The 13,872-nt window shown below is 47.2% G+C and overlaps 1 protein-coding gene across 3 annotated transcripts; it reads left to right on the top strand.

The window, feature by feature from the left end:
• Nucleotides 1-764: 764 nt before the first annotated feature.
• Nucleotides 765-11,042, top strand: PGLYRP2 (peptidoglycan recognition protein 2). 3 transcript variants are annotated; one of them, XM_036750108.1, is made up of 8 exons: nucleotides 765-919; nucleotides 1,032-1,138; nucleotides 1,313-1,519; nucleotides 2,502-2,604; nucleotides 3,259-4,254; nucleotides 5,512-5,722; nucleotides 7,037-7,331; nucleotides 10,870-11,042. In XM_036750108.1, exons 4-8 carry the CDS (start codon nucleotides 2,541-2,543, stop codon nucleotides 10,903-10,905), a joined length of 1,602 nt encoding a protein of 533 aa, XP_036606003.1. In that variant the 5' UTR covers nucleotides 765-919; nucleotides 1,032-1,138; nucleotides 1,313-1,519; nucleotides 2,502-2,540; the 3' UTR covers nucleotides 10,906-11,042. The 3 variants fall into 3 exon arrangements, with proteins under 3 accessions (XP_036606003.1, XP_036605999.1, XP_036606004.1); XM_036750104.1 differs by lacking the exon at nucleotides 1,313-1,519 and having other exon boundaries at nucleotides 10,870-11,041; XM_036750109.1 differs by lacking the exons at nucleotides 1,313-1,519; nucleotides 10,870-11,042 and adding an exon at nucleotides 8,011-8,542.
• The last annotated feature ends 2,830 nt before the right edge of the window (nucleotides 11,043-13,872 follow it).

The following is a 13,872-nucleotide window of genomic DNA, read 5'->3' on the forward strand; positions in this document are numbered from 1 at the left end:
TAGACAAGTCTCCTCACTTCTCTAAGCCTCAGTATCCTCATGTGTAAAATGGGAGTACCTATCTGGAAGTGGGGCATTGGGTAGAAGACTACCTTGGAAGCAGGAAGCCCTGGGTTTGAGCCCCACCTCTGACACATACTACTGAGCTGGGACTCTGAGTAACGTGGGCAAGTCCCTTTTCCTCTCAAGACTATTAATTATATATTTATAATTACTGATATCCAGAGAGCCCCAGAACAATGAAATCTTTAATCTATGGGCCGCATAAGAGTTGTAAAGATTAAATGAAGTTATGGATAGAAATCACTTTGGAAATCATAAAGCCAATATAAACGTCGACTATTGTTATCTTGAACCAAGTTCTGTCCCCCTCATCACCCTGCGACTCTGTCCCTGGTGCCATTTTGGAACCAGGTGGCCTAAGTTGTCATAGCTAAAGAATCATCAGATCACAGCATCTCTGAATCAAAAGGGGACAGAAATAATGGCCTAGTCTAACGGTGTGCCTGCCAAGTGGCTCTCCAGTTTTGGCCCCAAGAACACTCGTGATAAGGCATCTAGCAGTCCCTCGGGAGGCAGGCCCTTCCAACTTTTGGACAACTGTTGATTGTAAAGTTCTTTCCCACTTAGCTACAAAGCCAGAGAATACATACGGGGCCCAGCATGGACTTCCCCTTATCCTGTCCTTTCTGGCCCCCGAAGGGGATTTCCTAGCTGCGCTGCCACTCCCCTTGCTGTTGCTATAGTCTCTTCTGGGCCGCCATGGGAACTTCCCAAGCTCAGAGTCCCAGTAAGTGAAGAAATCTACCACAGTAACAGCCACTTGGGAGTCTGCTACCCCGCCTGCTACTGAGGATAAAGGGCAGACAACTAGACTGGCAGAGGGTGTTCAGCCTCTAGATCCCTGAGAGCTCCCTGGGTAAGGCCACCTCTGCTTCCCAACTCCGGGTAGTTACTGGAATAGATTCGGTCATAGGATGTTAAATTTTAGAATTGGAGAGAGACGATCTAGTTCAACTTTCTTATTTTAGAGTGAAAGGCTGGGGATTGAAAGTAGGGGCCCAGGAGCCAGGACGCCTGAGTCCCTTGCCCAGATCTCTGTTCTTGGAGTGAGCATTTGTGGCCATCAACAAAAGAGGTGAGGATGAGAATCTGGAGGGGTTGTTGGAAGGGTGGGGAGCACCTTGAAAGGGCAGAGAAGTCACAAGATAAAAGCTGTTGTGGGGGGAGGAACAGCATTTCGAGCTCCACTACATCCAGGTCCGTGAAAAGTGAGGATTCTGGGGTCCTACCCTCGTCTCCAACTCTCTAGGTCTTTTCTTCTCTGAGAAGGAAACTAGGAGAAATCTTTGGGTTGTACCCTGCTCCCCTCACAATCAAGAAGACTGATCCCCAAGTAATTAGGAGGTGCTGGTGTACAGTGACCTCCCCAAATCACAGGAACACCGCTACCACCACCTTCCCAGCTGATCTGTCTTTCCAGCTGTATATACCAGGGCTGGAACCTAGGATTCCCCAGGTAAGTAATATTGCTAACCCTGATGTGGCTACATGGGAGGACTCTTACGTCCTGGTCTAGCTGTGCCTGACGTATTTCACCCAGAAGCAGAAGGATCACTAACAATGATAAACTATCCCCTTGTTTTGGCCTCTGTTTACCCCCTCTGGCAAATGGGGAATGTCGTCCTTGGTCTTTACTGCCCAAAACTGGAGAGGGAGGAGATTGTGTCCATGAGAAGCTTTGAGATCATTTGAACAGAGGTCACTCTCCTAGGCACGGTAGGAGAAGGTAGGAGACAAAAGACTCCAAAATTAACCCCTCCAAAAATTGTTCATCTATGTGGGAGGGGTTGAGAGTCAGGTAAAGGAAAGGGATTCACACAAGGTTCCCAATTAAGTATGAAAAACCAATGCTTCTTTATCCTGGTCCTACCCTGTTCAGGTAGGACTGCTGAAAGGAGAGGAAGAGAGACTGCCTGTGAAGTGTGCCTGGCAGAGCAGGGCATGACTGAGGAGGACAGGAGGAGCAGAGAGGAGAGGATGGGGAGTGATAAGAAAATGGAGGTCCTCCATAAGGTGTGGCCAGGCTCCACCAGGTCTCTTCTGAAGCCAATGGCAAAAGGTGGCTTGGACATGAACTTACTCCTATACTAGGAAGAGGGGGAGATGCATATATAAGCCCCTACCCCACACACCCTGCTCTGTCTAACCCATTCTATCCTCTTCAGGTTCCCTGACCCCAGGTTGGCCCATCTGGGACCTCTATAACTCAGGTCCATGTCATCCCTAGTCAGAAGAGGTAGGGAGGACACAACAGAGAAGAAGCCAGCTCCAAGGCCATGGAGTTCCAGTAGGGAGAGGACAAAGTCCTTAATCCTCATTCAACCTCCTCCTTCTCTCCTGGCAGGAGTGGAAGCTTCCCACCCCTACTACCCAAATCCTCTTACCAGGTTCAGCATCAAAGCCCTGAACTTCACCTTTAACTGTCTTGATTCTTGCAGCCTCTTCCCCGAGGAAGGCCCCTTGGCAGGGGCTCTGCAATGTTGCTCCGGGGATGCCTTCTCATCATGCTGGATGTCCTGATGTGGCCTAAATTCAGGGCAGGTGTGCTCAGGGAGGCACCCAAGGGAGTCTCAGGGAAGATTCCCATGGTCTGTCTAGAGGGCTAGGGTTGGGGCATCTGACAGCTATCTCCCTGTGGTTCTAGAGATGTTCCCAGAGGGATAGGGATTTGGGATCTCAACATTAGGAATGTAAGTCCCAGAGGGATGGGGATTTAGGGTCAACATGAGGGGTAGAAGACAGAGGGTATGGGGTCCCTAGGAGCCAGTATGTCTAGGCTTGGGGAAAAGAGGTGAATTAGGAGTTGAAGGATCTAGAAGGAAGGAGAGAAGGAAGTGGGTAGAGGCAGAGGTCATGGTATAGTAGAGAGATCAGCTCTGCCACTGATTTATTGTGTGACTGGGAAAATCACTTCTCACTTCTCATCTGAAAAAAGTATCTTAGAAATCTGTGGCCTAAAGTGCCCTTTAGCTCTTGCATAAAGGGGTAGGAGTGAATAATCTATAAGGCCCCTTCCAGCTCCAATATCCTCTACCTCTGTGACTAGAAGCCTAGATCCTGACATGGTAATTAGTAAGAGTATTCCCCAATTCTTTGGATGCAAAATTCATATAATGGAATGAGGCATGGAGGAGAGGGCAGAATTTGGAGGATGCAAGTCAGCCCCTGAGCCATCATCTTCCTCTTTCTTTACAGCATCCCTGCCTTTGCATATGGACTCAGTTATCCAGATCCTGGCACAAATAGAGCAGGAAGCACCCACTCTCCATCCCACAGCCACTGGCCTACTTTTGATGTCTAGGAGTCCCATCGACTTCTTCCAGCAACTCTTCCTTTCAGGGGCCCCATCTCCAACAGAGCTCAAACTTGACCTTCTTGGTCCAGAACTTCAAGAATTAGCCGCTAGCTTAATCCAGCACCGAGTGGGTTCTGGGCAAGAGCATGGGGTAGTACTAGCACCGGATGGCTCCACAGTGGCTGTGGAGCCCCTCCTAGCAGGGCTCCAGGTTGGGCTCCATGGTCGGAGGTCTATAGCCATTCCCCTGGAGTTCAGAGCCTCCTCTTCCGAAGTCAGAGCTGCTTATGACGAAGAAGGACTTACATTGGCCCCTCAAGTCAGTACAACCCCCCAAGATGTTAGAGACATTTCCCTGGACTCCACTATCCTCCCAGCTGTCCATGCTAACTCCCCAACCAGTGTGGATAATCTCCTGGCTGTCACTCTGGCCAGAGCACTAGGTGTGGCCTTCCTCCCAGGCCCTGGGACCCATACTCCCAAAGGCCTCGGCCCTGATGGCTGTTGGGACCATATCTCAGCCCCCAAGACCTTCTCCCTGTTGTATTCTGAGCCCCCCTCTGCCCTCACTGTAGCCTTCCTCAATGGGGCACTGGATGGAGCCCTGCTAGGGGACTACCTGAGCAGGAGCCCCAAGCCCCACCCACCACTCAGCCACCTACTGACCCAGTACTATGGAGCAGGGGTGGGTGGGGACCCCCAATTTCGAAGCAACTTCCGCAGGGACAATGGTGCCGAACTGACTTCACAGGAGACACTAGCCCAGCAGGTATGGGGCTCCTTACTCTTGATACAAGAGTTAGAGCCCTCTCATCCCCAGCTGGCAAATCTATCCCAAGCCCAGCTGGCTGAAGTTGCTACCCAAGCTGCCAAGGAGTTCACAGAGGCCTTCCTGGGTGAGGTGGAATCTGTTTTCACACGTATACCACACACCAGGAACTATTGTTAAGCAATCAAAGGGGCCTTTAGTGTAGGAGATAACCCAGCTGTTAGACTCAATCACTTCCTGCTTCTGCGGGGGAGGAGAGGGTGAGAAGAAAGGAGGAAGTGGGAGGGGGGGTAAGGGAGTGGTTTCCACTGGGATTAACCAAGGTATATTCTGGGAGCTAACCCAAATAGAATGGGGTTACAATAGGTCAGACCTGGAATTTCTGGAATTACCCTTGTTTTCAGATGTGGAAGATGCAGAAGCCTGGATGTTTTGAGAAAGGCAGGACAGCCCTTGGTCATTTGGGCCTCACTAGCCTAAATTTCTAGCTCTATCATCCTGCAGTCAGCTTGATGTGAGCTGGATTTAGGGTCAGAGGGCCTGGGTTCAAATCCTGCTTCTACTATCTGTGTATCCTTAAGCAAGTCCCTTAAACTCTTCAGGTCCCAAGTTGATTCATCTATAAAAATAGACTAGAAGACTCCTCCAGTCCATTCCAGCTAAAATCTATGATCCCATTTCCTAAAGTCCCCTCCAGCTCATACAGTTCCTTGTTGTAAAGTCCCTTTTGACACTGACATAGGTATTCCGAACTCTTCATCCACTCTGACGTCCTATGTTCTAAATCAATTCTAGAAGACTTAAGCTAGGGACTAGACAGGTAAGCTGGGATCAGAACTAGACGCAAGCAGAGAAGGAGGCAAAGATTCTTCACTGGAGCAAATTAAGTGAGAACAAAGAGGCTGAGGCAGGACTGGAGAAATCCTTGGGCAGTGAGGCCAGGGTTGGAGCAAAGTAAAAGGCAACAACTACAAAGTACTAGGTTCTGTGCTTTCTGGTCAGCCCTGCCCTGAGGATGGGTGACCTATCCATCTAGGCCCCAGCATAACCAGGCTGCCAGGGGATCCTGCTTCTACTGGGCCACTAGCCTCAGATGTCCTTGTCCCAAACACCTCTAATTCTGACGCAAGTTGGGGCAGAAGCGGGCTCTGCCAGAGCTGTGTGTGTGTGTGTGTGTGTGTGTGTGTGTGTGTGTGTGTGTGTGAGAGAGAGAGAGAGACAGAGACAGAGACAGAGAGAGACAGAGAGAGAGACAGGCAGACTCCCTCTAAGGAATTACTGTGAAGTTTTGGGAGACTAGTTATAGGTGAGACACCATCCCTCTCCTCATTTGCCCCTTCACCGCCAGAAACACACTGACACTGGCATCTCATGTCTCACCCAGAATGCCCAGCCATCCTGCCCCGCTGCCGCTGGGAAGCAGCTCCTTACCGAGGGAGTCCCAGGATGCTGAACCTACCTTTGGGATTCCTTTATGTGCACCACACCTACGAACCCCACCAGCCCTGTACCAGCTTCTCCCAGTGTGCTGCTGACATGAGAAGCATGCAACGCTTCCACCAGGACACCCGAGGCTGGGATGACATCGGCTACAGGTGAGGAAGTAGAGGTAGAAAGGGAGGTAGACAGAGGGGGTGGAGGCTACAGTGAGGCTGGGATAATCATTGGCTGCATGAGGCCTATTGTCCAAATGAGGAATACGGTGACCCCACTGCATTTATTAACCAACAAGCATTTAAGTGCTTAGCATGTACCGGCAACGGGTTAGGTGTTGGGGATAAAAAGATAGTAATGAAAAAGAGTCTTTGTTCTCAAGGATTTTACATTCTATTAGGGGACATACAGATATAATGTATATATGTACACATATGTGTGTCTATATGGAGAAGGAAATGGCAAACCACTCCAGTATCTTTGCCAAGAAAACCCCAAATGGGACACAAGTGAAACAAGTGAACAACAATAACACACACACACACACACACACACACACACACACACATGCAAAATAAATAGAAGATAATTGAAGGGGAGGTCCAGTCCAATGAGGGAAGACCAGCAAAGGTGTCATGCATGAGCAAAACGAGTTGATCTTTGCAAGAAATGAGAGTTTCTATGACACGGAGAAGTAGAGGTGAGAAGATAGTGTATGGGGTGGGGAGCAGGGAGACACAGAGAAAGGAGATGGATTGTGTTAACTAAAGAACAGCTATGGGCTGGTCAGACCCGTTTTGGGGCATGGAGATCTGTCTTCCGGACACCATATTTTAAGGAGGATGGGGGCAGCAGAATCTTTTAATGGGATCAAAGGACCTGGGTAGAGTTCCAGTTCTGACACTCCTGACTTAGTGACCTTGGATAAATCGATTTCTGACCCTCCTTTTACAGGTGAGGGGGTTGAATTGGAAAGCCGATCTTCAAGGTCCTTTCCAGTTCCAAATCCTATGACAAGCAGAACAACCAAAACAAGGAGGGGAGTTGAAAGTAGACCATAGGCGGGGGCAGGGGATGTTTAGAAGAAAAGAGTTAAGGGGTATACGTTCCCTGCTCTCAAATAGCCCAGGAGCTGTCAAGGGAAGGACAGGGCAATCTTGTTCTATGTGGCTGAAAGGAATCAAATGGAACCTATGGGTGTTAATTAAAGGGAGGCGGTTTTCAGGTCAGAACCGCCCCAAGTGGAATGGGCAGTCTTGATACGTAGTGAGCTGCCCATCACTACAAGTGTTCCAGGCTGGATGACCCCTGGTCAGGGAGGTTAGAGAAGGGACGCCTGCCTGTTCAGATGCACTCTGAGCTTCTTCCCAGGTGGGAAAGGATCTGAACGGCTGAAGCGCAGGGAAGGAGGAGGGTACCAGGCTCAGGCTGTGCCCGGTGCCCTCCCTCACCCTCCCGCACCTGCGCCCCTTTAGCTTCGTGGTGGGCACCGACGGCTACGTGTACGAGGGTCGGGGCTGGCACTGGGTGGGGGCTCACACCCTCGGCCACAACTTCTTGGGCTTCGGCGTCTCCATCATCGGCAACTACACGGCCACACTGCCCGCGGCCCACGCCTTGAGGACCGTACGCGACACCCTCCCACGCTGCGCCCTGCGCGCCGGCCACCTGCGGCCGGACTATACCATGCAAGGTCACCGGCAGCTAGTCCACACCGACTGCCCAGGGGACGCCCTCTACCGGCACATCAGGACATGGCCACGTTTCAGGGTGAGCGCCCCACGCCCCCAGCCCCGGCCCTTCCCCGGATTGCGACAGTCAGATTTCAGGCTCCGCCCCCATGCCTTCCCCTGGCTCCGCCTACAGCCCTAGCCCTCACTGCCTCATCTCTATTTTCTGTTTAGTCCCGGGGTCCCAACTCCACCCCTCAGCCCTATTCTGCCCTGACTCCGCCCACAGCTGGTCCGTGCCTTAGCCTAACTCCAGTTTCCTACCAAGACACCAAGACTTCCTAAACTTCATCTCAGACCGCTGCCCTGTGGCCCCTGACTCCACCCCCAGCCCTATTCTGCCTTGACTGCCCCTCGCTAGTCACTGATCCTGGCCTTACTCCTGGCTCCTACCTTTTCTTCTCCCAGTCTGAACCTCATTCCAGACCACTTCCCAATCCTTGCCCCTGACTCCACCCCCCCAGAACTAGCCTCAACTTTATTTCCTGCACCCTAATCTTGGCCCCATTCCTGTAATTAGACTAACTCTCTATGTCCCTCCTCTCCGCTGACCTTCTGGCCCTATTCTCCCTCCTCCCTACCTCTGGCGGAAGTCACAGGTCCAGCCCTTGGCTGGTACGAGATATGTGGATTTTTATCTCCTCCCCACACCCACCCAGCACCCCTCCGCAGCCCCCAGAGTCCTGGAACTTTCTCTGAGTGTTGTCCGTCTTTTCTAGGAGGTGAAGAAAAAAGTTTAAAGAAGAGGTACCTTATCAGTCTCCTCCGACCCCCTAAATAGACTGCAGAGAGGGAAACTGTATGCCTAAGTGTGCGGAGCAGGGTGTACTCAGACCTGGGAATCAAAGCTTGAGTTCTATTTCTAGCTGTCACTAATTTTCTGTATGACCTTGGAGGAGTCATTTCCTTTTCTCTGGGGTCTCTGCTTCCTCATATGTCAAATGCGGGGGGGGAGGGGAGCTGTATCTAGTGATTTCTCGGAGTCCTTCTGAGTTCTGGGCATTCTAGGCTTACCATTCTTGTGTCCCTTGCAGCTCAAATATGCAGTATTCTACGATCCCTCCCTCTGACTTTGTGCTCTAAGGTCCCCCAAGTGGCGACATCCTGAGATTATTCCCATTTACAGATACTTAAGTATGTACACACTTATTCTTAAGAAGGTACTTAAGTGTCTGAATATGTTTCCTGAGGAGCAGCCATGAGGACACAATGGTCCATCAATCAGTCAGTCAATAAACATTTATTAAGTGACTACCATGTGTCACAGTGCTAAATGCTGGGGATGCAAATACAAAAAAGCAAAATAATCCCCCAGTCAATGTATAATCTAATAAAAGAACACAACATGCAAAAAAAAAAAAAGCTAAAAAGGGGCTAGGGAGGTCGGGGGAGAGATTTGTCAGGGGCACGTATCCCAAGCTGGGGGATGGTGGAAAAGTCAGAAAATTCCCAAAGTAGCACAGTCAGGTAAGAAACGAGATGTTCGAGGTGAACTCCCTCCTTAAATGGAGGTTTGGGGGTGAATGTCTCCACCTCGAATCAGAGTGATCCCTCCAATGTAGTGATGAGAGGGGAGTACCAAGGCAGAAGGGATCTTGCTGGACCTGGACCCATCCCAATAGTGAGCTTCCTGGAGCATAATGGAGAAGTCAGAGGTATCCCAGAGTAGTCTAACCAGGTGAGAAATAGAGAAATTGTATAACAACGCTGAGATTTATATCTGGATTTTTCAAGGCATTTCACATATATGATCTCATCTGAGCTTTACAAAAACCCTATGAGATAGGTACTACAGGTATTATCCTCATTTACCTTTTAAGGAAACTAAGGCCCAGAGAGTTTGTGATTTACCCATGGTCCTACAGCTAGTAAGCATCATAGTGGGTATTCGGACCCAGGTCTTCCTAGCTTAATCCAGAAAGCAATCTACTAAGACAGGACCCGTGTACCGTGAATGCCACACACTCCCATACAGTCATCTCTGGGGGCTAGGTGAGTGGCAAAGATTGTTCTCCTTGATTGGCAAGTCAGCTTTCTCCTCTCCAGCACAACGATGTGGCTCTAGTGAGTTATGCTGTGTCCACAAGGTTGGCCTAAATGGTCACCTTAGACCTTAGAGTGATAACTTCTTTCTCTCCCCTCCCACCCCACCCCACCTTTATGTAACATGGTTCTGGTGCATGTGCAGACCCCATCAGCCTACTAAGATGGCCTCTCCATATGGAAGACACTAGGCTTCTAGCTGAATCACGATACCATGTGAGGGAAGTGTATACATGGACATTCTGTAACGGGTTCCAGTTGATCTACCATGTGGTTGGGAGGAATTTTTTTTTTCCACTGGCTATGTGCCTCTCTTTGTAGTCTGAGACAGTCTGGTGACTCATTCACAGTGTCCGGTGAGACTCTACAGAAAGGGGCCTTAAGGACTGTATCCTCCTCCAGGCCACACTGCCCTGGGAGAGAGGGTGCCTGAGTCCTTGGCCACCTAAGCAGGCAAAGGACTGAGGCCCAAATTCACAGAATCATGTGTCATCTTCCAAGGGAGAGGGCCCAAGGCCTCTCCCCTTACAGCCTTGTGTCTCAGTGTGGTCAGCAAGGTAGTTAGACTGAGAACAGAGGTCCAGCCAAGAGAGAGGAATGGAAACATCTAGTGTACTTTTTAATATCTCCACAGCCAGTAAAAGAACATCCTATTCACTATGTAGTTAGCCAACCAGAACCAATTACAGAAAGCCTACGCATGCTCCAAAGTCTCTCCAAGGCCATTACACATCTATTACAAGGCCGTTACACACGTCCATTACACGTCACCACAACTCTCCTGGAAGGACACTCCCTAGATTCTCCATGTGGAAAAGTCATCTCAGCAAGCTGATGGCCTTTCCATGTGTCAAATCCCCATTAGATTTGAAACACTAATTTACAATTTACCCATCAATAAAAGAAAAACTTGACACAGGCCTTAAGGTTAACCAAGCACTTATTTACGTCATTTCACTTGTTCCTCACAACAACCCTTCAATGTAGATACTACAATTATTAGCATTCCCATTTCAGAAATTAGGAAGCTGAGGCTTAGAGTAATTAAGTTTCTTGACCATAGTCAGGAAGCCACTGAATTCTGCGGGTGAGATCTGAATGAAGATATCTCTTGACTCAAAATTTAGTACTCTTTACATTTTTTCATAGAGTAAGACTATTCCACCCGACCTAGAGTCCTTTAACTCAGCGCTTCCTAGAGCCAACTAGCCCTGCCATCTCTATTCAGTACCCCTTGTCAGTTGATAGCACCCTTGGGATCCGTGAGTGTTACCAGCCCAGCCTGGGATGCCAACTCTATGACCCAGTGCCATCGATGGGGCCTGAATTGCCAAGACACCTCCATCCATCAATGCCAGGCTCTCTGCCGGCTCATTCCAGTCCCTATGTACTATCTCCCTCAACCCCCACCCCTGGTCCCTGCCACCTATCCATGGAATCCTCTATGACTCTCAGTTTTTCTGCCTCCAGAAGTCACAAAGGGAATGGGAGTCAGGAAAGAATTGTAGAACCAATTAATTCTTCTTCCTGACCAGGGCAACCACCAACATTGGATGGAAGACAGATTATGATGGGAAGGCCTAGATCACCATTGCCCATGGAAAAGCATCATCAGAAATAGTTCTACCCTAGCAACTGTCTGTTTCTGCCTCTGCTTCCTATGATATTTATGTGTGAGAAACTTGTCCAATGGTCAAGTGGGCATGCTACCAGAGGAATTACACAGAAACTCTCACTATAAATGAACCCAAAAAGGGGTAAGGAAGTTGTAGTTAAATAAAACATGGCTTTCCTTGAAGAAGCAAGTAAAGAGGTTGGTTTTATTATGTGTCCAAAGGTGGCAAGAAATATCATCTCATGAGACCATTGGTTATCTCAGATTGCAGTAATACATAAGCAAAAAGACCACCATCCAAAGATAACCATCTTGTGTTTGCCAATATACATTGCAGAGGATGATTAAGCAGATAAATTAAATAAAGAATTGAATGAGGCTTTCCAAACTAAGTCAACAGACTCAGTGACCTCAATACAAAGATGTGTATCAGAGAGGACGGTGAAAAATATGTTGGAAAATATAACTCAAGAATATAATAGGAGAGATGCTGAAGGCTTGTAGACTGAACAAAAGCCTCACAGCTATAGAGCAGGAATACTTTCTTTAAAAAGAGAGTGAGAAGACTGGGCATGGAGGGCACCAAATAACACCACCACCCCCCAAAATGAAACTGATTGCATCTTAACAGACAGGAAATGACTAGTTACCAATTTCAGTGCACAGTCATTTCCAAATCATCTGGGTACAGTCAGACCATTAACTTGATAGACATGATCAAAATCAACGCTAAAGTGGAGTAAAGGTTGAAAGTGAAAAAAAATACATAGCAAACAATTAAAACAGGTCTAAACTGAACTTTTAAAAAATTATTACTAATAACATAATACAATAAAAAGATGATTGCACATGAAACTGCAAATCTATTATGCCCAACTTGCTATTCCTTTCAAATATACAACAAAATTATCATCTTTTTTAAAAAAAGTAATTGACAAAAAAAAGGAGAAACAGACAACTATACATGGACTGTCATCATTTACTATGGAAACTTAAGTTATATAAAGCAATCACCATCACAAGAAGGTATAGATTCCAGAAACCACCTCAATTACCAAATATTTGACTTCCTTGCCAAACAGAGATAAGGCAGTCAAAAGCAAGCGCATTTTAGATTATTAATTCATTTGCTAAACTACAGAGAAAGATGGGGGAAGATTATTAGCAATATTGCCTCACAAAACAGCAAAAAGTAGCGTTTGTGTTGTAGGGGGGCAACAAGTCAAGTTTGCTGAAAGGTTACTGAGTAAGACTCCATTAAGTGAGAGCATCCCAAGAAGAGTTAAAGACCAAAGTGGAAAGAGGAAAGCAGATGCAAAATGGAAAAGATCTATCAAAATTTCAACTGTGGCACTGCTTTGTAGGCACGAGAATTCTTGTAACTTATGGCATTAGATATTTTGGAAAGAAACTCGGTGTTTAGGATTGTTTCCTAGAGACTTCCCAGAAGAAGACAGAAGAGAGAAAGACGAGGTGCTCTCAAGAGGAGCAAGCCCATTCTTCATCTGGAGAGAGAGACTTGTAGGGAGCTTCCTGCCTTGCATTTGCATCCACAAAGACTTAAAAGAACAAGGGATTGTGGAGATCCTGCTGTGGTAGGTGTGGCTCTTGTATTGTGGACTGATTCCCGTTTGGGAGAGACAGCCCCCTCATGAATGTTTCCCCCTTCTCCATGGTTCCAAATGGAGGGAGAAGGCCATGATTAATTGTTCCCTTTTCAGTATCTAAGCAAAGAAATCACTGGAAGTATTTCCTGCCTGAATTGATCAATGTCCTACCCTCCCCCCACACCCAACACTGAGTGTTCCGTTTGCTCCCTCCTTTCTGTTCTGATTTGTTCTCCCTGATACATAAAAACAATTTAGCACACTGTGCTTATTTGTGCTTATTTGGGAAGTGGGAAGGTAGAAAAGGTCTAGATTAAATGCAATAAATACTCTTGGGCTCCCTAGGTCACTTACCAACCCGGAAGGACTGGCTACAAATGCTTTTTTTTTTTCTTTTTAAAACACCAAAAAAAAAAAAAAGAGCATTTCCTTACATATTTCAGGACACAAAAGTGGCTTTTCTCTGAAAACTCGAATCTCCATTTCATACCACTTGTTTTTTAAAGAATGTAATGAATCCTACACATTACTTAGAAAACTCTTGCTTCTCTATGCTTCCTTTCCGTTATCTTTTATTCGATTAACAAATGTTTCAATGGTCCTTTGTGAGGTATCATCATTGCTTACCATCCCCCTAATTCCCACTCCTCAATTAACAAAGAGAAAGAAAAAAAACTCTTATAACTAATAAGCATAAGTCAAGCAAAAAACATCCAATCTACAAATGTATTTCTCTTACTGTACCATGTGTACCGTCCCTTTTTTTTTTAGGAGGCTGACGTGATGACATGCTTTATCATAGGTCCTCTGGTGATGTGGTTGGTCACTGCATTGATCTGAGTTCTTAAGTCTTGCAAAATTCTTTTTTTTTTTTTTACAATGTTGCAGGACTTGTATAAGCTGTTCTACATCTGCTAACTTCACTTTGCAACAGTTAATACTTCCCAAGGATTCTCTCTGAAAGTGTCTCTTTTCATCACTTCTTACTGTGCAATGATTTTCCACTACATTCATATTTAGGGGCAGGTAGGTGGCACAGTGGATACCAGGTCTGGAGTCAGGATGGCTAATCTTTCTGAGTTCAAAATCTGGCCTCAGATACTCAGTAGCTGTGTGACCCTGGGTAAGTCACTTAACCCTGTTTGCCTCAGTTTCCTCACCTATAAAATGAGTTGAAGAAGGAAATGGCAAAACACTCTAGTTACCATCCATCCTTGCCTTCCCATCCTGCATCAAATCAAGAAATTATTTACAGGGCATGGGAAGTATCTTTGTCAAGAAAACCCTAAATGTGGTCACAAAGATTCAGACACGAC

This window comes from Trichosurus vulpecula, chromosome 1 (assembly GCF_011100635.1).
Source record: "Trichosurus vulpecula isolate mTriVul1 chromosome 1, mTriVul1.pri, whole genome shotgun sequence".
NCBI lineage: Eukaryota > Metazoa > Chordata > Mammalia > Diprotodontia > Phalangeridae > Trichosurus > Trichosurus vulpecula.

Excerpts from the sequence above, each read along its gene's own strand:
- PGLYRP2 (XM_036750108.1), top strand. The coding sequence starts at position 2,541 with ATGTTGCTCCGGGGATGCCTTCTCATCATGCTGGATGTCCTGATGTGG. Across the intron at positions 4,255-5,511 it reads GTTCACAGAGGCCTTCCTGG|AATGCCCAGCCATCCTGCCC; the intron begins GTGAGGTGGAAT and ends TGTCTCACCCAG. Across the intron at positions 7,332-10,869 it reads GGACATGGCCACGTTTCAGG|GGCAACCACCAACATTGGAT; the intron begins GTGAGCGCCCCA and ends CTTCCTGACCAG.